At 35.9% G+C, this 14115-nt stretch overlaps 1 protein-coding gene across 2 annotated transcripts in view; it reads left to right on the plus strand.

The window, feature by feature from the left end:
* Nucleotides 1-14115, plus strand: part of NCAM2 (neural cell adhesion molecule 2) — a 276313-nt gene that overhangs the window by 133294 nt on the left and 128904 nt on the right. For both annotated transcript variants that reach the window (XM_027713181.2, XM_039385372.1), the window contains exons 2-5: nucleotides 6574-6648; nucleotides 7675-7881; nucleotides 10116-10259; nucleotides 13881-14018. In XM_027713181.2, the coding sequence (XP_027568982.1) occupies nucleotides 6574-6648; nucleotides 7675-7881; nucleotides 10116-10259; nucleotides 13881-14018 (564 nt within the window). The remainder of the gene's footprint in view (nucleotides 1-6573; nucleotides 6649-7674; nucleotides 7882-10115; nucleotides 10260-13880; nucleotides 14019-14115) is intronic.

Genomic DNA, 14115 nt, shown 5'->3' on the forward strand with positions numbered 1-14115 from the left:
AACAACGTCTCTCAGAACTGTCATACCCTGGAGAAGTGACACTTTATGATTTAGTAGTAGTCAGCCCACTGTGAAGTTGAAAAATAACCAAACTCTTAAAATTTAAGTTTTTGTTTATTGGCTTTTCAGATGCAGTTTGTCTTTGAATTATTTCTGCAAAACGAATTGCAGACAAGCATTCAAGGCCATTGAATGGAAGACAGGCTATCATTAGGCCATTAATATATCTTTCTCATAGGAAAAAACAAAAGGTTACAGTGCTTACAGGATATTAGAATCCCGTCTAAATAGGAAACCATATGTAGTTTATTAAACTGCTAGAAAAATTGGGGAAAAAATCTAAAAATACATTTAAATGATAAAACGTTAAATGAGTTGCATTTGAATAGCCTGTTTGGATTAAATTTTCACTGTGGGTTCTCACATACACAAGAAAAAAAAATATTTGTTAGCATTCTTTTTGTTCCCAAAGGATTACAAATGTATTAGGTGGTTTTAAACATGACAAGTTTCACAGCCTTTACAAGCTCAACAAGAACATCATCTCCTTTTCATTGGATATATGAATGATGATAGGATTTCTTCTCTATAGAGAGTTCATTTGGATATAAGAGAGATGTTACAATATGTGGTAAAATCCTATTTTGTTTCTATCGTTTCATTGTGGGGTTTCTGTTAATGATGATAATTTTAGTAACTATGTCATTAGCTTTAAAGGTCATCTCTTGTGTAACATCTGACCACGTGCCTTTCCCTCTTCAAAGGTCCATAGTGTTGGAATCTTTTTTGTATGTGAAAAAAAAAAACAACCTTAGGGGACTTAAGATATTTCCAAACGTGGTTTCCAGTAGGTCATTCCATCTCTCAGGTGCAAACAGCTTAACAGACTTTAATTCAGCTCTATTTTGTACTGTTATTTTAAAGGAATTCTTCAGGGCACAGGTGTACCATTCCTGTTTGACTGCTCATGGAAACAGCTCAGAGCATACTTTTGCTAACAGAAATGTAACTTTATGGCTTGTATAGTGTTTTTTTTTCTTTTGTATTTCTGATTTTGCTGAATTAGTACTTAAACAGTTTAACATACTGAGGTTTTTAAATAGAACCTAAAAAGTATTTGCCCTAAAATAAAATACCCTTTAACTGTCTGATACTTAAGTTCATTGTGTATTTAATAATTTATGTTTCATTATTTCAACTTAGAAGTCCAAATAGATTTAAAACATACTATTAAAAAAAAAAAAGCTCCCAAACCAACAAAACTTTTTGTTGTTTCCAAGTCTATTTAAAATAGAAGTTAATAGGAATTTAAGAGAGAATGCATTTCTGCAAGGATTATGCTAGTGTAATTTTCATTTGAAGGCCATTGACTTGTATCTGGAAATCAGCGCACTGAAACAGAATATTCTCAGAAGCCTGCATAATAAAGGGTAAAAAGATTAACTGGGTGAATGGTTGTTCTGGAATTGAATTTGATACCTATTTAAAATATACTAATTTCTTTATGCTCAAGGATAATGAAGCCTTGTTTTCTAAGCATATTATACATTAAATACTAGTTTAGTCGTTTACTGAAAGCAAAACCACATTACCCAGGTAAGTTTACTAATTACAGGAAGTCAAAGAATTATGATAGCTGAGAGTATAACTATTGTCAGAGAACTTATGCTAAACAGAATTAGGACCTTCACAAAGAGAACAGTCCTATCTTGCAGTCTCCTTGTTTTTCTTAGAAGCCAATGCCAAGGCCATCCAAACTGCCTTCTGCAGCTATCACCCCTTTCCTTAGTTCTATGTTGATCCCATGGCATGCCTTGTTTGTTCTTCGTAGCTGTGTACTTTTCTCTTTGCTGCCTTCCCATTGCCCTCTCCCCTTCAGTGAGTTTGCGTTCCAACAGATTTAGAAAGACCCCTCTATAGCAGAGTGATGTCTGACTGCTCAGAAGTAAATTCCAAAATGCACTCAGATCTATCAATGTGGCATAAAAACTGTTCAACTGTATTGTACCAAACTTGCATTGTGCAGACTGGGGCAGAATATGGTATGTTTTGTTACTGGTATCTTTCCAATACAGACAAAAAAGGAAGATTTGGGGGGGTTTTTGAGTGTTTGAGGTGGGGTTATCAAGAAGACACTGGATGGAGTTATTAGTTGAAACAGAGGTTTACCCAATATTTTTCAGATCTTATTTAAATATTGTCTCCTTTTCCTTTTTAGTACCTTACGTATCTTACAGATGTTTAAAAGTACATTTCTATAGTATACGCTTTGAACTTGTTTTAATATATTGCTAAGGGACAGTAGAAGTACAAATGCAAGTCACTTATTGTTACAATTTTTGTAACCTCTCACTCATGACACCTCACTTTTCTTGCATCAGGTGATGCTCTGTGTGAACAGCTACGACAGGGTGTGATGTTTGTTCTAAAACGTGAAGGATACTACTGCTAATGGGACTGAAATCAGTTAGTCTACTAAATATTAGTCCTCATGAATGCAGTCATCTGTCTCCATATTTAACAGGACAAATGAACCTCTCATTACTGTTCTTTCTTATCTTCATAAGTGATTTTTAAAGCCATTAAGGAATAATTCAGCAGAATCCTCTTAGTGCGTTACAACTGATAATAATTCTTTTATAATGACTGTGGTCAAAAGGGACAGGATTGGTTGTATCACCTAGTGCTAATAGTGCTCTTTTATTTTGGTATAAAATTGGGCATGTACCTAAGACCGAGTGAAGTCCTGACTGACTTCACTTTTTCCCAGAACAGCTGTTGTACAATAGGATTACACTCACCAGTCTTCTGCTTGAAGAGATCTTTTACATGTTGCCTTTTTGAATATTTTTTTTCTGTATAAGTAGTTAGGTGATATCCTTGGAAAAATGGGAAGAGGCAGTATTTTGTCAGATCCATGAAGAAAATACTATTTACTTTTGGGCTTGGCTTAACATAGTTAGATACCAGCTCTACTGAATTTTTGGGGCATCTTCACTGACCTGATTTGCCTGTGTATTCAAAGACCATCAAACAAGTTTGTTACAAACAACTCCCTTTTATATAAGTCCATTAGCTGTTGGAGCACAGCAATAACTTGAGTTGTGAGTGCATCACTGCCACCTTCATCAGAGCTTATAATAACTTAATACATCTCTGTAGTTCTTGAAACAGATTTGGAAGTAATGTGGAATTTCCTGACTGCGTGTTGTCTCTTTGCAATATTTTACCTTCAGTAAGTGACAAGTGAACCTCCTCCTAGCTTCATACTCGACTATTTACCTCACTACTAATAAGCAAAGATTGCTATATTAATAACTTGGACAATATTTTTCTTTCTAGGTTGCATGAAACAATATTTTACTATTTACATGAAGCAGAGCTAGGAAAGTGATGAAGTTGGGAAAATGGGACAGATGGTCTTATATTTTTCTGTTTTTCTTGTATTTTTCTGTTTTTATATTTTGTAAATATTAAAGTACCATATGTAGGAAAGAAGACTTCATTATGGTTTCAGAGATGTAGCCAGCATATCTCCATAGAGTTTATAGTTACATTTATGCTAAGAAATATAATTGGATTTGAGCCCTTTGCCAAAACTCTGTGAGAGTTTCAAATATGTGTTTAATTGATGAAGGAAAAATATTCTCTTGCTTTTTCACCTCTCATCCCATTCCTTACATTCTACTTGACATTCATTACTTAATCTACTGCATTTACATGGTTTGACATCAGTTATTACAGTTATTGGAATTAAGCAGTGCAATTGTCCTTGAAGCAATACTGCTGAAATGCTGATGTATATATTTCTGAAGCAACTGCACAAGATTCCTAACTCCATAAAGAAAAAAATATAGTACCAGAGAAATGGTGGCATAGGACCTAAAAAGTGAGTCTGTGATGTCTGAGCACTTGAAATTCCCCAACCTCTGTGTTTATTAGTACTTTGGTTTCCAACCAGCAGTTGTATGTCCTGAGGTTATAGTGAAGCTTTACCTGACAAGTAAACAAAGAAATGAGGCTTGGAGTAACCTCTTGGATGATTTATTACTGCTTGGTGCTTATTACAACATAAAAGAAAACTTTGTGTGAAACTCAGTTCCTTTCCTACATGTAGGTTTGTCTTTTGCTTCTGATACCATGGACGTAAAGACCATGGATGAGAATGAGCACAGACTCTTTCTCTGTCAGTGCTCTGTGTGTCCTAAAGGAGCTTTCACCATGCTCCTTGTTGTTGTGTGGAGAATAGTACAAGTCCCTGATCACAATTCAGGACAACTCATGAAAAATGTTATTTACCACACATGTATTTGATTTTTAATTTATTTTATTTTATTAGAAAATAATGAATTTTGTTAAATTTAGGTTGGCAGGCTGATAATGAAGTAATCTTCAGTTTTCTCTGCCGTTTTTTGGTACTACTATTGAAGAAAAAATTCAAATCTTGTCTAATTCTTGCTTATCCAGGTTGATTACATGAAAGTTAATAGAAAATCTGTTTCATTACACTTTTCTTTTAGTTGTATTAGTTGGCACATTATCTGAGTATTATCAATAGAGATTAATGGTTTTTTCTGTGCCCATCTTTTCTTGAATTTTCACTGTCAGCAGAACTGAATAATTGAGGGGTTTAGCAGGTTCTTATTCATGGGTGAAATTTGTGAGAGAAAAAATTTAGTTTGGAGCATAATGCCCCTCATCTCTAGAGATGTTTGTCCTCCTGGACTTTCATGCCAATTATACAGAAGGAATCTTGATGTGATTATCACGTTCAGTATAAACTATATCTTGTGTTGCAGTTTTCCAAAAGGTAAAATATTTCCACATACAAAGAATAGACGATAGTTACTATATTTCAAGACTGAAAATCCAGATTTTCAGACTAGTGTTTTTTCTTAACCTTCAGATACATCCCAGTTCTCTACTATGTAGAATCCTAAATGAAAATTCTTTAAAAAACACGAGTCCATTTTTTACCTGTTTGATTTCTGCCTTGATTAGACCTTCAAATTAACGTGATTGATTTTATCCGCTGTTCGTTTATGAACATTTATTGTTCAATTTTTTTAAGATAATGGATGTTAAAGAGAAACAGCTGCTTAGAATGGTGATGATGCTGGAAATGTGGTTACTGAAGAGTACATAGTTATTTTGCATAATTAACCCCCTCACCAATAATACTGTCTTGCGTTGTGTAGGTTATTCCCAGGATCACGGGAGAAAAAGATAATTCAAGGTGGAAGGGACTGAAGAAGGTCTCTAGTCCAATCTCCTGCTAAAAGCAGGGTCAGACAAAACAGATTGATGTGGTGGGTTAGACCAAGATCCCCTACAGTGCCTTGCTCGATCCTTTTAACAACAGCAAGACAGGGATGAAATTAGGAAGACTGAGACTGAGAAAACTGATGGGTCAAGGCAAAGACAGGATAAATCATTGTCAAATCACTGTTGGGGCATAACAGACTCCAGTTGGGGAAATAAAATTTATTTATCAACCTAACATAAACATTTAATTACCTGAGTATTTGAAAACAAGGATGATAAATAGTTAAATGCTTAGGGAAAACATGTTTTTGCTTCTTTCCTGTGCTCCAGATACCTCTCCTTTCCATTCCTAGTCTTCACTCCTCTCATTATCACCACCCATGCAGGTTACACTCAGTCCCTCCAGTGAGATGATGGGTAATGCAGGAGGTTGGGGTGAGGACATAGTGGTTTCTTTCTGCCATTCCTTCTTTTTTAACTCTTTTCTTCCACTGTTCCTTCTGCCTAACTCGTTTCCTCGGTTGTGGCCTGTTGTGGGTTATCCACAGGCCACAGTCCTTTTGGGGATGTATTTGTTCTTGCATCTCCACCGTCCCATCAGGGCTGTTACCAGCTGTGTCATGGAGCACCTCCTATCATTTTGGCCTTGTTCCTCGGGCTGTGTTCTAGCAGGTGCTACAAACTCCTCTAAGTCTCTCAGTAGTGTCCTGCAGTGGGTGCGTTGTGGAGCTACCTAGAACTGGCTGTATTTGCACAGCACAACCTCTGACCTCCCTCCCACAGAAATCACCCCTGCAACCAGCCCCCACTACCAAAACCTTGCTATTTATACCCAATGCAGTTGAATATGAGAAGGTTGTTGGAGATAGTGTCAAAAGCCTTGATAAAGTCAAAGTAATTGCCACCCAGTATTCTTCTCTCATGCACAAAACTAATAATTTTATCCTAAAAGTCAGGCATGATTTACCCTTTGTCAGTCTATACTGAGTGTTCCAAGTCGCCTTATTCTCATTGAATTTATGGGTTTATGTATATTTCTATACAGTTTTCTTTCTTGTTTCTTTCCCCCCTTTAATTTTGTCCTCAGGTTTGAGATATGAGGTTGTTATCTTTCATGTAACACTTTATTTTGATTGTTTTCTCTACCTCTATATGTATTTTAGTTCAAAGCATAACAATGTTTAGCTGAAACTTCAGATTTGTTGAACAGGTTCTGTGTATAGAATGAAAAAAATACAAGACCTGACAATAAAAAATTTAAACTGACAAATACTCAAATGTATTAACAACCTACTTTATATTTTTCAGCTTTACTTCAAGTTACAATTTCACTTAGCAAAGTTGAGCTCAGTGTGGGTGAATCCAAATTCTTCACGTGCACAGGTATGTCTTCAGTTTACTTATAGATATGTAATTTTTGTTAATTTTTAAACTTCCCACATATTTAAAACTGAATTAATTGATTCATAATATTAAATTAACATAATGTTGTATATTCATATTGACTCGTAAGAATCATGATAAATATTAGCTCTTCACTGGCTTCACATTTCCAGTCTGGAATCTCTTCATTTCACACTCTGAATCACTCAGTTTGAATCCTCTGTATCAGTAAAGGTTGTTTATATCTGTTAGGATGCTTTTTTAGTTAAAATATTTTTACTTGTCTAAGTTAAGGAATTAAATAAGCTACCTGCTTAAGCTTTAGCATCCTCTCCAACCTAATGAGAGAGCCAAAGAGTTTTTCTGGTGAGGCAGTTATCAGTCAGGAGAAGAGTTTTCATTTGCAGCTGCCTGATACTGATCCTTGATGTTTCTGAGTTGGCATCTTTCACTGCTGGTGACACATGGCCTGACTACACTGACAGTGCAACTGCCTGATGACTTGACCCGTTGACCCAGTGACTGCTGAACAGCCTGTGTCTTCCCTTTAGGACTTTATACCTGTCTGTGGGCTTTTTACCCTTCTTGAATTATTGAGCTGCTATTTATCCTCTCTCAACAATCGTACATCTACCTGCGGTTTTGTCTTGCTTGTCTTTCTGCTGACAGTTTGACAACTCTCACAGTTTAGCAGTTAGCTGACACTATAGAATCACAGAATCGTTTAGGTTGGAAAAGACCTCCAAGATCATGGAGTCCAACCTTTGACCAATCCCCACCAGGTCAACTAGACCATGGCACTAAGTGCCACATCAGGCTTTCCCTTGAACACCTCCAGGTATGGTTGTTCCACAATCTCCCTGGGCAACCCATTCAGATGCTTGACAACCCTTTCCATGAAGAAATTCTTCCTGAATTTTGCATAAATTCCTGACAGTGCGCAGACTACGCGTTAGATAAATTTGTGCACTGAGTAACATCCTCCTGAACTGCTAAATTTGGGTTGTTTTTTGGTTTCATTTGCAGCCATTGGTGAGCCTGACAGCATAGATTGGTACAATCCCCAAGGAGAGAAGATTGTTTCTGGTCAGAGAGTGGTTGTTCAGAAAGAAGGAGTTCGATCACGTCTGACCATTTACAATGCAAACATAGAAGATGCTGGGATATATCGGTGTCAAGCAACAGATGCTAAAGGACAAACTCAAGAAGCTACTGTAGTTTTGGAAATTTATCGTAAGTAAAATACTACCATTACAAATGAAATACTATGTTTTAAAAGGCACTAGTATAGAGAAAGGAAAGCCTATCAAAATGTCTTCCCAAGCTCTGGTCTTTTTCTTCCACATAATTGCTTCTCCTACAGTTTAATTAGTGGGTATTATGACAAAGACTCAAATTAAATGGGTGGTCACTTAGTAATATTGCAGATCACTTTTCCCTTATATTTTAGAATGTCATCTTAGGAGGGTGCACTGTATGCTATACCCCTGAAAGAAGTGAGTAAATATGAGAAACAAGTCAGATCAATGTCATTCTAATTAAGAACATATCTACGATATATTGCAAATATGTGTATAAACAAAATTTTATTATTATATAAATAAAAGTTATTATTGCAGGAAGTGCAATATGTGACATTTAAAAAGTGGAGTTTTTGCTGAATTGGTTACTTTTATGTCAGTCGTTTGATATTCTTGGCCTTTATAATGGAATTTTGACATGAAGCATTGACAAGCTTGGGGTGATAAGAAACCAAAATTCATTTCAATTGCAAGCAACTAATTGAAGAGTATATTTGAAAAATAAATACATTCTACTGTGGTAAGAGATTGCCTGAGAGATTTGTTGTCGGTTTTTTTCTCACTGTAGTTGAATAACTTTACATTGTTCTATATTCTTCAGATCAGTTAAAGATGCCTAGAAGCAGTACATTAAACACAGTGAATATGTGAGGCAAGGTGTTTGTCGGTGAAAGGATGGGCCATATGCCAGCAGCCTTTCAGCTGAGTTAGTCTCTAATTTGATTAGAGAACAGTTTTTTAAATGCTTAGGCATTACAATGAGACAGAAAATACAGAGTAGAACAGTAAAGCTCTACTTCTGAAGGCTACAGATAACTCACATAACAAAAGACATATAATTAAAAAAAATGTTTTGATAAAAGAACCATGTAAAGGGTGATAGCAGTTACAAGTGATTACGTGATGGCTTGAAAGCTGGCAGTTCAAAGGATTTCAAGTTTTGTGGATTCCTTTGTATGCATAAAACTGCCAGTTACTCCATTAACAGACTGCTGAGCAAGGTGAAAGTCTTTTGAAGTGTTTGCATGTGGTAATTTTAATAATTCTGAGGCCACATAAACCTGAAAACCCCCACAAAAATATCAAGGTTTGTGGGAACTCACATAAAAAAGTATCTTTATTCATATTTGTTATGTATGGTAAGAAAAAAGCAGCATAGACTCACTCACTAACTGTTGGTTGTCTTAGAGCCTGGCTCAGGACTCACTGATGTCTCTGGGAGGTTTTTTCCTGTCTTACATATGGTAAAATACTTCAAACACTTCATGCAAAGCTATATAAGAGCTGTGTGTCCATGTGCTGTGGGAACTGTGTGGATTATTTGAGCCTGTATCAATACAGAAAAATGGAGGTGAAGTGGCATCTCTGCTTTATGTTCTCCAAAGTGTCCTCTGAAAGATAACTGGCCATCTTTGCTCTGAGGCAGCATAGGTTGGTTTGTTTATTTTGTGTGCAAGAAACTCTTCCAGAATTTTTTTTTTGTCAGGCAGGTGGTTTCCGCGTTAGATCTTGTGTGAGATCATGGATTAATACCATCTTGGACTTCCAGCACTAAATTCTAATAATACTGAATTTATTCAACCCACTAATACAATTGAATATTGTTTGGTTATTTGGACTTGTTTTTCCATATTATTTCTCACTGGCTTTTGAGGTTTTCTGTTTTATTCAGCTGATGTTTTTCTCAGTTAGTGAAGCTAAAATTCTACTTTTTTAGGTAGTTTTCCAAATTTTAGTGGTTTTGATGAAAGTTTTGATAGAATAAAAACATGAAGTTTTAGTTAAGTAATAAAATAATGAGGAATAAAACACAAAAGAGAGTAAATAGACTATTAACATGAATATATAAAATTCTAAGACCCAGAGTTTCAAAACTGGGCTCTGGAACATTGAAAACAATGAAAATATATTTATAAAACATGAACGGATTATGTTTCATAATAAAATATGTTTGTAAAGTCACTTTTACAGACAGTGGAAATGATGTGTCTAGAACCATTTGAGTCTTTTCTGGGAAAAATATATTATGGAAATAATTCTTTTTTGTCACAGTGAGAAGGCGTAATAGTCACATTTATCTGATTTGATGTCACATGTAATTTTAATGCTGAGTGAACTGTAAGACACTTACTGTATTCTCCTTTTTTTTTTTTTTTTCCTTTTCAGAAAAGCTCACTTTTCGAGACATAGTGTCTCCACAGGAGTTCAGGCAGGGAGAAGATGCAGAAGTTGTTTGCCGTGTTACCAGTTCACCTGCTCCCGTTGTCAGCTGGTTGTATCGGAACGAGGAAGTCTCAACTATTGCTGACAGTTAGTATTTTGGTAACTCTTTCAGTTATACATTCCAATTAATATTAAAACATTATTGTAAAAGAAGACTAATCGCGTTATAATGGGGGATTTGACTAGCCCATGAGTCTGAGTCTGATTTAACCAGGTTCTGTGGTCTACAGAGAATATACAATGGTTTCCTTCATATGTCTTTTTTTCCAATTGGGAATTTTGTCTAGGTGTAACATGAGGGTCCAAATGTCCAAAAGGTTGCTGTGAACTCCTTCACAGGAACTCTTCCTGGTCTGCCTGAACATATGTTTAAAACACACACAGATGAGCTTCCCTGTGCACACAAAGCAGTGACACTGCCCACTCACTGCACTGACTTTGGGATACTTGCGTAGTTGCTCAGAGAATTCCAGGTGGAATGGCTTTTTGCACTCCTGTGAGAGTTTGCGTGTGTTGGGGGTAAGTTAAGCTGGACTGATAAAGCCTAGGTGAAGATAAACCCCACATTCCCCACATACAAGTTCTAAGCCTCTAGAGAGAAAATTAATTAGGCACTTAGAATTTCTTTGACTTACTGCCTCAAAAACTGTGAATCATTTGCCAGTGCTATCTCAATAGTCATATATGCGTTTATGGAAATTGGGACTTTGCACATTTTCTGGAAATGGAACTAACATTTTTAGCGAACCACCTTATCCACCTTCTCATCAAGCTTTGTCTCTGCTTATAACGAAACTCGAGGTAGCAGTATGCACTTTAAATTATTATAATTTAAAAAAATAATTGCTATTTTTATATAGAAATGAACATAAAAGTTTATTTGGTGTCTCACAAAATGAAATAAGCAAATGTGGAGCAGTTTCTTGGGGGGAAAAAAAAAACTTGGTTGATGTTTCTGGACTTAGTCTTATTTTCCTCTCCTCTTGTAAAACAAAATTTTGATTAAAGTTCTTTCTTACTTCTGTATATTCTATTTCTTTTTCATCTAGACACAGAGACTAAAAAGAAATTGCAAACTTCTACCCCTAAAAAAAACTGGTTGAAATTTATACATATATATATACACAAATATATATATACTGAAACAGTGATTGTAGGTGAAACATAGGAGATTTTGAAGAATGCGAATTCTGAAAACAAAAATTTAGGAGAATGTAATTTTCAGCTGACAGCCTGATATGTACCCTAGAGTACAGCTAAATTTGCAAACTGTCAGCCAAAAATACCTCTAGCTTGGGTTACCAGGCTCTAAAAAGACATAGACAATCCTTCTTGCTACCTCTTAACATCTGATATGACTGAAGGGGACGGTCACGTGTCTGGCTGTTCTTCTGAATCAGGCATCTGAAGCTGAGTGGGTTGAGTCCAGACAATATAGTGACAGGATGGAGGAATGTAATGCCCAGTTACTGTCCAGATCCACTGACTCTAATTTGTTTAGTGAAGGACACAATTTTTATCAGGATATCCACGGGACAGTGAACTTTATTGTGTGTGTGCACCATCTCAATAGGTTGCCCAGAGAAGTTGTGGATGCCCCAACCCTGACGTTGTTCAAGGCAGGTTGGATGTAGCTTTGAGCAACCTGGTCTAGCGGAAGGTGTCCCTGCCCTTCAGGATAGGAACTAGATGATCTTTAAAGTCCCTTCCAACCCATGCACAATTGATTCCTACTGAATGAGAATACTATCATTATATACTTAGTGGCATTTTTACAGCAACATGAACTCCTCTTTCACAAGCCTACTAAGGGATAAAACATGGAGAGCAATGATTTCTAAAGAAAGTCACACATTCAATTCACCTCCCATTTTCTAAGCTTGATTATAATATAATGCATATTAATTTTGACTGTATGTAGACAGTATTACTGGTGAAAAAAGACCCAAAATATTTTTCTTGTGGTATAACAAGTTTACTCATGGGGATGTCTATTGTTGTTTCCATTATATTTTTCTTCAATGAAAGTTGCAAAATTATCCAGCCAACACTTACAGCTTTTGTTTCTTGTTACTAAGGAACAGGAACCCTCCTGAGCTTTCATTTTTTTAGTGTTTTAAAGAAATAAATAAATATGACCTCCAGTCCTCTTGTTCTTCTCATACATTAAATATTTATGTTAAAAAAAAAAGAAAAAGTTAACAATTAACTTAAAGAGGGGCTGGATCTTACCTTTTCAAAACATTTGGAGGCACAGTTCTCTGGGAATTGTGTAGGGGTAGGAAAGAAAAAGATTATATAATTTCTAGGTGGCAGTGTGTGAAATGGCATTAATGTTCAAGCATGAGTTTATAAACCATACATAATTAGCTTAAATGTATTGAGGACATTGATGTCCTGTAAACTTCTATCAGGTGAAGCATAATTAAATTTTCTTTTTTCATTTCTCTCTTTATTTTATGATAGAATTCTTGCTACTGAAACAGAAGTCATTTGGTTTCTAGTTAAAACTGAAAGCTAGTAAATCTTGTCATCCTCCAGTGCTGAAAGGATGACACTGGAGCAAATAGAGCAAGAAAGGCAGCTGAATAACAACCATGCAGGTTCTTCAAAACCCACATACATGAACTGCAGGAAGCAATTCTCCTCAAAAGATTCCATTAATGTTGACCTTGGCCAACTTCCAGGCACGCACCCAGCCACTCTGTCACTTGCCCTCCTCAACAGGTGTGGTGGGTTGACCCTAGCTGGATACCAGCTGCCTACCAAAGCTGCTTTTTTTCATGGACAGTACTCTTCAGCTGGACAGGAGAGAGAAAATATAAAAAAAGGCTCATGGGTTGAGATAAGGATGGTGAGAGATCACTCACCAATTGCCATCGTGGGAAAACAGACTTGACTTGGGGAAAAATTAATTTATTACCAATCAAATCAGAGTAGGATAGTGAGAAATAAAAGCAAATCTTAAAAGAATATCTTCCCCACATACCTCTCTTCTTCTGGGTCTTAATCTCTGTTCTGATACCTGGGGCACCTCCTGTCTCTACTTCTGCACTGATCTTGGTGTCTGCAGGGTTCTTCCTCTCACACATTCTCACTCCTCTCTTCAGCTGCACTTGCTGTTGCACAGTAACTTTCCCCCTTCTTAAATACATTGTCCCAGAGGTGCTACAACTGCAGCTGGTTGTTTCAGCTTTGGTGTTGAGGTAAAGATGGAGATCACTCATGAATTACCAGCACAAGCAAAATGGATTTGAATTGGGAAAAATCATTAGACTTAATGGTGTAGAATGGGCACAAAGAGAGAAGCAGCATTTTGTTGTTTATTTTATTATAAATTTCTCAATTTATATTTTGAATATTTTTTTTCCACTTAATCTTTTTAGATATTCTATGTAGGTGCTCATGAATATTCCACTCATTTTGCAATAAATTGTAAATTTGACTTAAATTTGGTGACTCCTTTGATGATTAAGTGGGAAGTTATGGATGGAAAATCCATACTGAAATTTAGGAAATGGCAATGCTTTTTGCAATGAGAAAACCCCCTAATTTCTCAGTTGACATTTTACTTATAATTAACAAATGTTTTCTCAATGAACATTCAAATTTTACAGAGAAAGTACATGAATATTACTCATTTAAGTTAGTGTTCTTCATGTTGTCTTGATTTACTAACTCCATTTAATCTCTTATTTGCCTTTCTAGATCGATTTGCAGTATTAGCAAACAATAATCTCCAAATTCTTAAAATCAATAAAAGTGATGAAGGAGTATACAGATGTGAAGGAAGAGTGGAAGCGAGAGGAGAAATTGACTTTCGGGACATAATTGTTATTGTGAATGGTAAGGAATAAAAGTCGGTGAATTGACTTGTTGCTTTATTTGATTGTTAGATCCTATTTTAACATATATCAGCTTCCAAAAAATACTGATTAAACTA

Source organism: Pipra filicauda, unplaced genomic scaffold (assembly GCF_003945595.2).
Source record: "Pipra filicauda isolate LSUMZ 115617 unplaced genomic scaffold, ASM394559v2 scaffold409_size848515_pilon, whole genome shotgun sequence".
In the NCBI taxonomy this organism is placed as follows: domain Eukaryota; kingdom Metazoa; phylum Chordata; class Aves; order Passeriformes; family Pipridae; genus Pipra; species Pipra filicauda.